Source organism: the organism of the source record quoted next, unplaced genomic scaffold (assembly GCF_019419815.1).
Source record: "Pyrus x bretschneideri cultivar Hongxiangsu unplaced genomic scaffold, Pyrus_bretschneideri_v1 Contig13, whole genome shotgun sequence".
Taxonomy (NCBI): domain Eukaryota; kingdom Viridiplantae; phylum Streptophyta; class Magnoliopsida; order Rosales; family Rosaceae; genus Pyrus; species Pyrus x bretschneideri.
In genome coordinates this window covers 6,342,357-6,353,991 of record NW_025999424.1, presented here as the reverse complement: position 1 = coordinate 6,353,991, position 11,635 = coordinate 6,342,357, and the positions used below count along the sequence as shown (strand labels likewise).

Sequence of the window (11,635 nt, the reverse complement as noted above, 5' to 3'; positions counted from 1 at the left end):
AAAAAAATAGATGAGAAGATTATTAACTCTTTCCTCTTTATTTTGATTTTCTTAAATTTCTGGAACCTATCTGTTGTCGGAGGAGACCTACCTCCGAAGATCACACAGCTCACCAACATAAACAACGTAATAGTACTCAAAATAATAATAAGAAAAACAAAGTAAAATATTGCTGAAACTGTATTAAAATTTGTATGTAACGCCCCTTTTCGTGTAAGCAACTAAGTGGGTAGGCTATTATTTGTTAGATAATATTAGTAAAATTAAATTTTAAATTAAATTTACAAATTAAATGATATATTATTTATAATAAATAAATACATTAATTAATATTTAATTAATAATCTAATTATCTCGAGATTACCATTATTTTGCCTGTCTGTCACTTTTATTTTGCCTCTTCCATTTCCATTTTTTTTCATCTTTCGCCGGCCAACCAACAAAGCCAACGACTACATCACTCCTCCTACAGCTCTCTCTCTCCCCTCCACCATCTCCAACTTTACTCTCTCTCCTCTCTCTCTCTCTCTCTCTCTCTCTCTCTCTCTCTCTCTCTCTGTGTCCGGCCATCTGATTTTGTACAAGATGAACGACCTGCTTACGGTAATTGCGTTTTCGATAAATTTCGATTAAATTGTTTGGTGGCTGTTTTTGGGGTGACAGTTTAGTTTGCAGTCGATTGGAATTGTAATTCAGTTGCACAAGCTAGTAAATATGATAAATGTTCTGAATTTGGTATGTGAATTTGGGGTTTTTGTGCTTTGCTTTAGAACAAGGTTGATGCTTTTTGGATTGGTACCCTTTTACTTGTGATTGACTACTGACTGCCTCACACTCTTTATCAGAGAATTTCAAGTGAATTTAAGTTTTAGAGAATACCCACTTGTAATCTGAGACGAATTTTCAAATAGATGGATCAGAGATCTCATCAAATTTGAGTTTGACCGACTGAAAGGGGAAGTTCTGTGAAGAAAAACAAAATAGAGTCTTAGAACTTTTCAGCATAGATTTATTCGAATTCTCAATTTGACTGGTCCATATTATCCAATGGTCCCGAAAAATCGGAAGTCTTCGATGTTTGATTGTGTTGTTCTGAAGTTTTCTTAGCTACTAAACCAGAGACTTTGCTGAATTCTATCACAAATACCTTATTTTCGTTGCTCTTTTTGTTTAATTTATTTGACCATAATGATATCAGTGAGATCAGATGTTTTGTCAATAAGTACGAATGACGTAAAACCCTTCTGCACCTGAATTTCTAAGTAGGTTGAATTGAATTTGTGGTCAACTGAGTCGTTAATGTGTAACATTTTTTGCATCTTCCTTTGAATCATTAAAAGAAAATTTATGATTTATTTCATCCCGTTGTAAACAGTGCTTATATTGTGAAATAATGCTGCTTTAGGATTCATTTGTTGCTCAACCAAGGGCTCAAACTTCTGGAACAGATGATATCGAAATGGGAAGGCCAGTGCCACATAGCTATTCCGATGCGGGGATGGATGCTTTCAATAAGCAGGTCTTTTTCTATCCACAAAGTTCCATTTGATTGCAGACTAGTATATTGGAAATGCAACCAATTTAATCTATTTGGGATTTGTGCAAAATTATTTTCTTAAGATAAAAGGAAGAAAGAAATCCCTAATCTAACACAAGCATTATGTTTGTTCTTAATCGTTAGCTATTGGTTTATATGGAGTTTGCTTTTTTGTTTACTTTTCTTTTCATCTTCGTCAACACTTCATCAGTTGCTTTCTCCTGATTTCTTTTGTTTTTTGAATTTAGATACAAGAGGTTGAGAAACAGGTGGATAAGCTCTCCGGGCTTCTTAAAAAACTTAAGGTATGCTATTGCATATGTGCCATACATATGATTGAATTTTGTTTGGACATGCTTCTGCATTTTAATTTTTCTGGAATTGGGGTCAGATTTATCTGAATTTGATTCACTACTGGGTAAATGTTTCTGGTCTAGGATGTATTTAACAGTTAACTAGGAACTTACTTTGGATTTTTTTCTATAGGATGCAAATGAGGAGTCGAAATCTGTTACAAAAGCATCTGCCATGAAAGGTATAAGCTATTTTCTAACTCAGTCATAGTTTCAAAAGCTTGCACCCAAAACCGAAATTTCATCAATATTATTGTTCTACAAAATGTTAACTGTAAATCAGCTTGTAGTCGGCATGGATTCATTTGCTGGGTACAAAAAGTTAACTGTAGAAGTTGCAATTTTTAAGCAGACTTGCCAATTGTTGTGAACTTGGAGAAAATCTATGCTAATTGTTTCATGGTGCATTATGCTTTCTGATTTTGTTATTCTCTGCTCTGGTTGCAATACTAAGACCATTATCTATTTTCAGGAATAAAAAAGCGGATGGAAAAAGATATTGATGAAGTAGGAAAGATTGCACGTGGTGTCAAAGCGAAAATAGAAGCAATAAGCAAAGATGTAATATTTTTAAAATTCTTCTTTGATTAACCAACTTTGTCAAATATCAGTTGGCTGTTTTCGGTTTTGCTAATGACTGCCCTTATCCTTTCCCCAGAACTTAGCCAACCGACAAAAACCTGGATGTGAGAAGGGAACTGGTGTTGATAGATCACGTATGAACATGACAAAGTTAGTAGAGAGTACTTGAATTTAATGTTTTTAGAGTATTTAATTCTGTATGTTGGACTGATGGTGAGCAAGTTGACTTATAATCTACTTTTTCTGTTTGGCAGTTCGTTGACAAAAAAGTTTAGGGAGATAATGGTCGAGTTTCAGGTATATGTATATAAATTCTGCTTGTTACCTTTGGTCTCATTTATCTCCACACTTTTTTCGCTCATCAACGTTTTATATTTCAGACCCTCAGACAACGAATCCAAGATGAATATCGTGAGGTTGTGGAGAGAAGAGTCATTACAGGTTAGCATGCCTTTTCAACACAAACAAGTAGAACTTACAAACTACATATTAAGACAATGTGTCATAGTTCTATCATCATATTTGTTATTGGGTGATCATATGATTCATATCTTTACACATTACACTTGCAGTTACGGGAACCAGACCAGATGAAGAGGTGAGCGGGTTTCTGATTACTATTTGAGCTTCAAATTATATTATTTTGAATGTGTTCCTAATCCGCCTAATATGTGGACTGTATTAGACAATTGACAACCTAATAGAAACTGGAAATAGTGAGCAAATATTCCAAAAGGCAGTTCAAGAACAGGGACGAGGACAGGTATACTTCTTTTGAGTATTGTTCTATCTGATTTTGAGATTTCCCTTCCACTTTGGAAAAATTTGTGAGAATTAAATCAGGTACTCTGATTACAGGTACTAAATACAGTGGAAGAAATTCAAGAGAGGCATGACGCCGTGAAGGAAATTGAGAAAAAGCTTCTTGACTTGCATCAGGTATGTTTGCCGTAGCATGAGGTTTGGTCCATCTACCTGAGAAACTAACCTTTCTAATATGATTTTGTTTTAAATTTTCAGATCTACCTTGATATGGCAGTCTTGGTCGATGCTCAAGGAGAGATTTTAGACAATATCGAAACTCAGGTTTAATTCTACTTTTGCATCCTTGAACATATGTTCGGTCATGCCTATAAGTTAGCTGCATGTGTAATTGCGCAGTCCTTTGTGTTGTGTTGTGTTGTGTTGTGTGTTGATGGGAATCTTATCCAGGTTACAAATGCAGTCGATCATGTTCAATCTGGGAACACTGCGCTTCAAAAAGCAAAGAAACTCCAGAAGAACTCCCGAAAATGGACGTGCATTGCAATCATTATTCTGTTAATAATAGTAGCTATAATAGTCGTTAGCGTCCTCAGACCATGGAAAAGTGGCTAAGGGTGCTTGAGTTTGCCCTTGTCTCTTCACCGTGTAATATAGGCGGGTTGGCTGGGAGGTTAATTTTTTGGTTTCACGTCTGTGAGGACCGGGAGAGTGTCTTTACTTCTTTGGTTGCTTTCTTCTTCTTTCTTGGCTATAAGTGTTTTATCTTGTGTGTATTTTTGTGAAATTTATTGATGGTGGTGTGTCTGCATTTCAGACTACGAATTGAAAACGATTGTAAATTTGTCCTTCGGCAAAGCATTTTAATTTCGTTGCAGTATTTGACGCTCTCTCATTGAAAAGATTCACTCTTTGTTTCTTTACGTTTTCAAATGTTTGGACAAATAGTAGGCATGCTTAATAAAAACATATTATAAATTTAAAAAAGGTTATTTTTCCTCACGTAACATATTAAAAAAATGGATTTTTTTTTTTCAATAATGTTATAATATTTTAGAATTTTAATTTGATCTAATCTATCTTTAAGCAAGTTTTAATATATTAATAATCCTGTCTTTAACTAAGTTTTTATGTTAATAATCTATCTTACAAGCAATTTCTAAACTTGTTTTTATATTTTTTTATGTCATCTTATTAAGAGAGAGATTAAATTGTGCACGTATTTATATTATATGCCAATTTGTCACTTTCCATTTCATCCCCTTCGTGAATCAAAACCAAAAATTGATTAGATATGATTATTCTTCAAGAAGGTTGTAGGTAACCCTTTGTCTCCTAGTCTTTTGCAAAAATGGCCTCCCTTTTCTTTTGGTGGATGATGAAGATAATGGAAATGGGTTCCATGCCTAGTTGTCACCACCTCTAAAATTGCAAGCGAATCCATGCAACCTAGTGCAAGGTGACATCTTGATTTCTTTTGGTGGGGGGTTGGTGTGTGCAAGGTGACATCTTGATTTCTTTTCTTTTTTTTTTGTTGGGGGGGGGGGGGGGGGGTTGCGGGGGGCGGGGATGATATTTTTGTTTTTGTATGAGCCGATTTTCTTATCAGGTGCATTTAGGTTTCATTACGAAACAGTAAGACTTACTATCAATCGTGCATGTTGTGAGAGAAGTTATACATAACTCGTGAATTCAGCTAACTTTTTTTTTTTTTCAAGTTCTAGCCTATGCCTTGTCTATTATACCTTTAACACAATAATTGATATTCTTCATTTTTTTTCTCTCATGCTAAGATTCCAATTCAGGAGAGATTTTCAATGTGTTCGAAATATGGGGAGGTATGCTATGTTATTATACAAGTGGAGGAAAAAAAAATTTCAAGTGCCCCTTCACTTATAAAATGACATATGGTATATGCGTCTATGTTCCGAGTACATTGAAAAATCTCTCCCAATTCAACTAGTAGTGGAATTTGATTATACATATAATGATTAAAGTTTTTTAGGGTGGTTAAGGTTTCAAACTAAAATTACTACTCATAATTTAATTTCTATTTGTGCTTATGTGAGTTGAGCTAACAAAGTGAAGATTTTTGCATATGCATATGGTTGAACACGTACATGCATATATATATATATATATATATATATTATACTAATGTTTTTTATTCAAAAATCTAATATGTTACGTTGCCAATTTATCATGCCCACATCTTTATACATAATTTTACTTTAGGGATTAATTGTTTTTATTGATTGTGTAACAAGATACCTTAAAACCCTCTTACATAATTTTAGTTTACTTAATTAATTGTTGTTATTGATTGTGCAACAAGATACCTTAAACCCTCTTACTTGTTCATTTATGACATTAGTTGAACTTTAGAAATTGGTTATGTGTTGGTAACTTGGGTTGACTTGGCTTGGGCTCATAATTAACCAACACTTCTTATTAGAACTGTGTATCAACATAAAATTTGGTTTGGGCTCTTTTACCAGTTTGTTCATGTCAATGTTTGGTTGCCTTTCATCTAACAAGTCTAACTCACTCAGCATCATTAGGGTTTGGTTGTATAGTACAAACACACGTATTCAATATAAATACTTATAAATACTATTATCATAGCCTATTGAGTGGTGTAGAATCACTCCAAGGACTTACTACATCATCTGGTTGGTTTAATATACTAGATGGTGGCTTGTTTGTAAATATTCGTACTTAATTTGCACTTGTACTCTAAAAGATTATATCAAGTCCGATTAGTACAAACATGTAGTCAATTAGACCTAGAAATATAATTGAACAAAATTCATTTGGCTTAGAGCCTTAGACTATTGGAAAACGCATGCGTTTTGTTTATGGTTGTAATATGGAAACATGCATGCTGAGTAGGTATTATTTGTTTTTGGTACACAGGTGACAAATGCAGTGGATCATGTACAATCAGGGACTGTTGCCCTACAAACTGCAAAGAGCTTGCAAAAGAAGTCAAGAAAATGCATGATGATTTCCATAATCTTGCTCTTGATTATTGCATTGATCGTCGTACTCTCTATTCTCAAGCCATGGAAGAAGTAATTACCACCGCATGCAAGGTTGACAATCTTATCTTCCATTAATCACATACATCTCACTGTATGTTATCATCACTCATAATAATTACAAGTGCAAGGCTGTGAAATGTTTAAGAAAGTTAACTGACTCTCTAAAATATGTGTACGACACACTTTGGGCAATCTCGAAAAGTGCCATGTATGCGTCTGTGTTGGGCACTTCATATCCTAAAAAATTGAAGTGTATATGCAACATAATGCACGACAGACAATTATAAGTAAATTATGAGAAATTAAGAACAAAAGATTCATTAATTTTCTTTTGCTCAGCATGTTTCATAAGCCATCTATTTCAAGGAATTACGGTTTATGCAAAAACTTCAACAAAGAGAATGAGGAACATAGCGTTAAATAGGAAATGGAATGATATATTTCTAACATAGGGAAGAATATCCCATAATACATTACACAAGAACAAGTTTGGTCCTCACATTTGTGACTAATAAAAGTACACTAGAATGCACTAGCCACCAGGTAACAAAAACAAAAAAGTATACCCAGAAAGGCCAATCACCTGCATTATATACTATTGCAGCACATTATTCTACACCAGTTCCCACAATATATGAGCTGGATAATGTCCCAAAGTACTCTAGACCAAACTCCATTCAAGTGCTTCTCTCTCTTTTTTCTCTTACATTCTTGCCTTGGCAATCATAACATTGCCTTCACTTAGATCAGTAGTTCCTGGCCTGGTCCATGATTCTTTGAATTGCTCTTCAGTCACTCCTGAAAAAGTAAAATGAAACGTATAAGTTACCAATAACATTTTCAAATGTACTAAGAGAATTTGAATATAGGATAGATGCAGGTTAGCCAGTTGGTCAGGGCAGTAGGTCTGGCTAGGTTAATATATATGTCCCATTGCAGTGGAATTTGAATTGGCATGTCCGGGTAGGGCAGTGTGCACACCCATGCATTGTAGTTCGAATCCATCTTCTCATGAATTAGGATAGTATATAATTAGAAAACTAGAAACTAGAATGACTTGCCTTTGCCCATAGCAGCAGTGGAGGAAATGCCTCCCTGGACAGTCTTGAGGTACCTATCATAGAAATTAGCACCAGACCATTTCTGATGAGCAAGTGTGTCAACTCCATTGTTCCTCTCCTCCCTCTGGATCCTCTCAACATAAGCCAGCATTCCCCTCCTCGCGTAGTCCCTCGCAAAAGTATCGACCACAAGCGCATCTGCGTGGAAACCAGCCAGTGTGATAAACTGCCAGCAGTAGCCAAGCTTGGCAATCCGAGGAATAAAGTCCATCATTTGCTGATCATTCATCCCAGATGCATCCCAGTTGAAAGATGGTGAAAGATTATAAGCTAACATGATTTCAGGCTGCTTATTCTTCACCGCCTCAGCAAATTGGGTGCACTCAACCATATCAGGGCTCGAAGTCTCCATCCAAATAATGTCAGCGTGGTCAGCAAAAGCCCATCCACGCACGACAGCTGCCATCACAGACCCTTTGAACCTGTAGAACCCTTCTCTTGTTCTAGGCAAGTCCCAGTCCCAGAAAAGGTTCTTAAGCCCCAACTTCTCAGTGATTTCGCACGCTTGCTCATTCGACAAACACTTTTCAGGACTAGAATAGCTCATCCATTCACTCAATCTCCTCCTTTTTTCGTGTTTGCCAAGGTTCATGGCCTTGATTGCATCAGTGACACATTCTGAAAATGTCTTCAGCTGTGCCATTGAAGTCCAGTTGTCCTCGACGGCCTGCAGCTCAGCTCCTGTTTTGCCAGCGGCCATTGCTTCAGCCAAAAGGGTAGCCAAGCTCTTCCCTCTAAGATTTGGGTTCGAAGCCCCCAATATAAACTGATGATCCCTAGTGTCCACATTGGTCTGGATCAATGTAGCTGCAACCGCATCGGTTCTAGCCACCAATACAGTCTCAGTTCCCATAACATCAAATTGTAGCCTTGCAGCCACAAGTCTGTTAATATGTTCACTAACAGCAACAAGCACTTTCCCAGCCATGTGACCGCATTTTTTTGTCACTGATGACTGGTCCTCAATGTGAACACCAGCAGCGCCTCGCTCCACGAAAAGCTTGCAAAGCTTAACAGTCGCCGTGGTGCCACCAAAACCGGTGTCACCATCAGCAATGATTGGCTTCAAGTAATCAACATAAGGGGTTCTAGCCCTCTCCTCCCGGCTCATGCTCATCCTTGCCTCCTTTTGCTTGCGGTCATGGTATTGTTGAGCGAAAAACAAATGCTCCACCTTGTTTGGGACCGTGTCATAAGGGTAGTCAGCAAGGTCGGGGCCAGGCTCATTGGTGCTGGTGTGTGTGGACGAACATTGCCAACCAGAGACGTAAATTGTGTCCAAGTGCTTGGCCATCATGGTGACCTGGACGGGGTCTAGGGCACCAAAAGTCCTTGAGGATGTGCCATTGGCTTGGTGAATTTTGAGAGTTCTCCACAGCTTTTTGGCCATTTCATTGGAGCCATAGCTTTGTCTCAGGGTGCCTCTTAGCGCCGCAACGTCTCTAGCTGAGTATGGTCGTTTTGTGAGCTTGAACCTTTCTGAGCCCCACCATGCCTGCACCTCCGCGACTTCTGCCTCAAACCTTCCTTCTTCTTCCATTATCTGTATACACAATTCTCACTAGTTACGAACATGTGGAAAACCAATTTGCGTGCCTAATTTTTTAGCTCATCATTTAAATTGGAAATTCATTCACTTTTGTATTCCAATATCTAGACTTAGTGCTGACCAAAATTTTATCGAGGTACGGTTCTTCAAAACAACAACTGCATACATAACCAATATATAGAGAAATGTAATTTTAGGACATAATATTCCGTAGAAGAATGCTATACTTTTTACTTATTAGCAAATTTATCAACTTTTAAGTGTGCTAAGCTCCTCTTTGACCAAATTTACCCCTGTATCTTTAATTCAACTGGCAACAATTCCTTGTAGACTAACTGTGACTGGGGGATTCAAGTGTTTCAATTTAATTACCTCTCTTTTTTAATCACATTGACTCTGATTAAAGGGTCTAGCTCTCGGCGCAGTAGAAAAGGTGTGAGACCTTCGAACAATAATAGGTCTCACACCTAGATCCTGTTACTATGGGAGTTCATTACACGACCTCAAGATAGAAGTTTGTTTGGTGATGAGGGCTACAAAACCTACATATATAAACCATGAATCAACACAGAAAAACTAGGCAAAACCAAGGACATGAAACCGAATATATAAGCGTTTTAACACCATTATAATGTACTACAGAAATAGCTCAAACTTAGCAAATTCCTAGTAGAGACTCACTAGCAAAGACAACTATTAGAAAATTGGAGGAAACGAAATGGGAGGAAGGCTGTTTATGGCTTACAATTGAAGGCACTGAGTAAGATGCAGCCATGGCTAGAACTTGTTTTGGTATATGAGCTTTGTTAAACAATGACTAGGAGGAGTTGAGGAACCTCCTCCAAAGTCCCCTACATTTATAACACCTAGTGGGGAGGTAAGAATTCTTGTGACATTGATAAAACTCTACCCTTGCGGATAAGAAAGAAACAAAATTCAAGAAATTTCCACTGTGCTTTCTCAAAATTAATTTCAAATTTTTATAAATTGTAATAAATATATTCATTGTTATCTTGCAGAAAAAGAGCGAAACTTGTCCCATGGGAGCAGCATTCGCAGGCACGTAGGGTGATGGCATGCACTTCTCTAACTATCCTGTGTCACCATGCTTAATTGTCTTGTTCTTCCAATTTGGAAATGACATCACTATTTTTAATTATTTCAGATTATGAATAACTGATTCTGTTTTTCTGTTTTATATTATTATTGTTTTGTTATCCAACTGCCTCAGATGTGTCTAGGCGACACTTAATTAATCTCCAGTTTGCTTTCTGGTTTCTACCGATCAACTATGTTAGCTAGCGCACCGATCAACTATGTTAGCTAGCTCTAGCTATATATTCATGCTTGCGTACTATCTCAGTATACTAAGGCATGCACTAGCCACTATATAAAATGGTATTAATGGGCTGAATAGTTCCTCTACTCATGGTAAACAACTTGAGAAGCTAGGACTAGGAATAACTGTAATTTCCAAATAAACAAAATCACAATGATCATGGTATAGGTGTTTATCATTTATCGTGATGTACAATGTTGGTTCGTTTCGGAAAGGGATCCTTTCCAGATCCCTTCCACCAAATCATCAAATCAATTAATTCTAGCCTCTGAAATTTGATCAAACGGCTATAAACAGGGGGCCTTTTTAAAAGTTATAATAATTTTACCCGTTAGATCAAATTTTAAAAGCCCGAATTAAGTGATTGGGTGAATTTGATGAAAGGAATTCGAAGAAGATCCCTTTATATTCGTTTCTTGTAATCTTGTTAAAAAAGAGTAATTGTTTAAAATGAAGTTGATAAGATTCGTGATTTATTTACTTAAAAAAAGCTATTCATAATTAGTTGCATGTGAATGCAATGAGATTGGGTCGAACATTTATCACATTCATCCTCCAGTGAGCGAAGAGTGCTGCTAGGGAGATTAAATTTGGAAATTCAATTTGTAAATTAAATGATATGTCACTAATATGAATAAATATATTTATCAATGTTTAAATAATAAACCAATCATTAATTTTTATGTTTTTTAGTTTTCAAAACTTTATCTCTAAATTTAATCTTTCTAGCATTACGCAAAAGTGAAATCACAAATTCTGTTAGCTACCACAGTTAGTTTGTCGGTTTTGTCCTTCAATCGCCTTGTTCTACGATTTTGCTTTTCTGGGTAATGAGTGTCTCTCCAAGTGTCAACGTAGAACATGTGCCACAGTCACAAAGCCGTGACAGATATAGATAAATACACACGGAGCCTGTAACATTACATGCATGTGTCAGTACATCTGAGACGCATATGGATAACTGAAGAGAAAACTTAATTTGTTTTGCGTCGTATTAGGTCGAACTTTCCCTTGTATGCAACTTCTTCAGTTCTCAAATATGTGTATATTTTACTCCTTACCCTTCGACTGGGTAAAAAGGGTTCTTGGGGATTAAGTAATTACATATATAAAGATTCGTTTTATTGCGTAAAGAGGGCTGCAATAGTGAGTTTTTTTTTTTTTTTTTTTCTCAAAAGATATCTCTACAAGAGTTTGTTAGATTGGTGGTGGTGAGGAAGGGTACTTAAAAGAGCACAGTTGTAAGAATTTCTACCTAGCGCCGCCCTTCGCTGTTAGTAGATGATGATGAGTATCAATGAAGGGTGCTTAAGAGCACTATTCTAAAAATTCTTGTCTAGCACCACTT

General features: G+C 36.5%; 2 protein-coding genes across 4 annotated transcripts; one reads left to right on the top strand and one right to left on the bottom strand.

Moving 5' to 3' along the window:
- The first annotated feature begins 388 nt into the window (after positions 1 to 388).
- On the top strand, positions 389 to 6,329 carry LOC103934239 (syntaxin-132). Of its 3 annotated transcripts, none has more exons than XM_018644248.2 (13): positions 389 to 603; positions 1,406 to 1,519; positions 1,786 to 1,842; positions 2,024 to 2,072; positions 2,363 to 2,451; positions 2,549 to 2,622; positions 2,727 to 2,769; positions 2,853 to 2,913; positions 3,045 to 3,070; positions 3,158 to 3,235; positions 3,331 to 3,411; positions 3,493 to 3,558; positions 6,151 to 6,329. In XM_018644248.2, the coding sequence occupies exons 1-13, from the start codon at positions 586 to 588 to the stop codon at positions 6,310 to 6,312; spliced, it is 918 nt and encodes a 305-aa protein (XP_018499764.2). In that variant the 5' UTR covers positions 389 to 585; the 3' UTR covers positions 6,313 to 6,329. The 3 variants fall into 3 exon arrangements, with proteins under 3 accessions (XP_018499764.2, XP_009342248.1, XP_048435091.1); XM_009343973.3 differs by lacking the exon at positions 6,151 to 6,329 and adding an exon at positions 3,685 to 4,114 and having other exon boundaries at positions 391 to 603; XM_048579134.1 differs by lacking the exon at positions 6,151 to 6,329 and adding an exon at positions 3,685 to 4,114 and having other exon boundaries at positions 391 to 603; positions 1,376 to 1,519.
- A 141-nt stretch (positions 6,330 to 6,470) lies between these two features.
- Positions 6,471 to 9,907, bottom strand: LOC103934238 (isocitrate lyase-like). The gene is made up of 2 exons (XM_009343972.3): positions 7,340 to 9,907; positions 6,471 to 7,076 (listed from the first exon to the last, which is right to left on the bottom strand). The coding sequence occupies exons 1-2, from the start codon at positions 8,937 to 8,939 to the stop codon at positions 6,982 to 6,984; spliced, it is 1,695 nt and encodes a 564-aa protein (XP_009342247.2). The 5' UTR covers positions 8,940 to 9,907; the 3' UTR covers positions 6,471 to 6,981.
- Between the last annotated feature and the right edge of the window lie 1,728 nt (positions 9,908 to 11,635).

What these genes read in the sequence shown, in the direction of transcription:
- LOC103934238 (XM_009343972.3), bottom strand. Translation starts at nt 8,939, where the DNA reads ATGGAAGAAGAAGGAAGGTTTGAGGCAGAAGTCGCGGAGGTGCAGGCA. An exon ending in CACTGCTGCTATGGGCAAAG is followed by an intron (nt 7,077 to 7,339) that starts GCAAGTCATTCT and finishes TTACTTTTTCAG; the next exon opens with GAGTGACTGAAGAGCAATTC.
- LOC103934239 (XM_009343973.3), top strand. An exon ending in TAGAAGCAATAAGCAAAGAT is followed by an intron (nt 2,452 to 2,548) that starts GTAATATTTTTA and finishes TCCTTTCCCCAG; the next exon opens with AACTTAGCCAACCGACAAAA. An exon ending in GAACCAGACCAGATGAAGAG is followed by an intron (nt 3,071 to 3,157) that starts GTGAGCGGGTTT and finishes GGACTGTATTAG; the next exon opens with ACAATTGACAACCTAATAGA.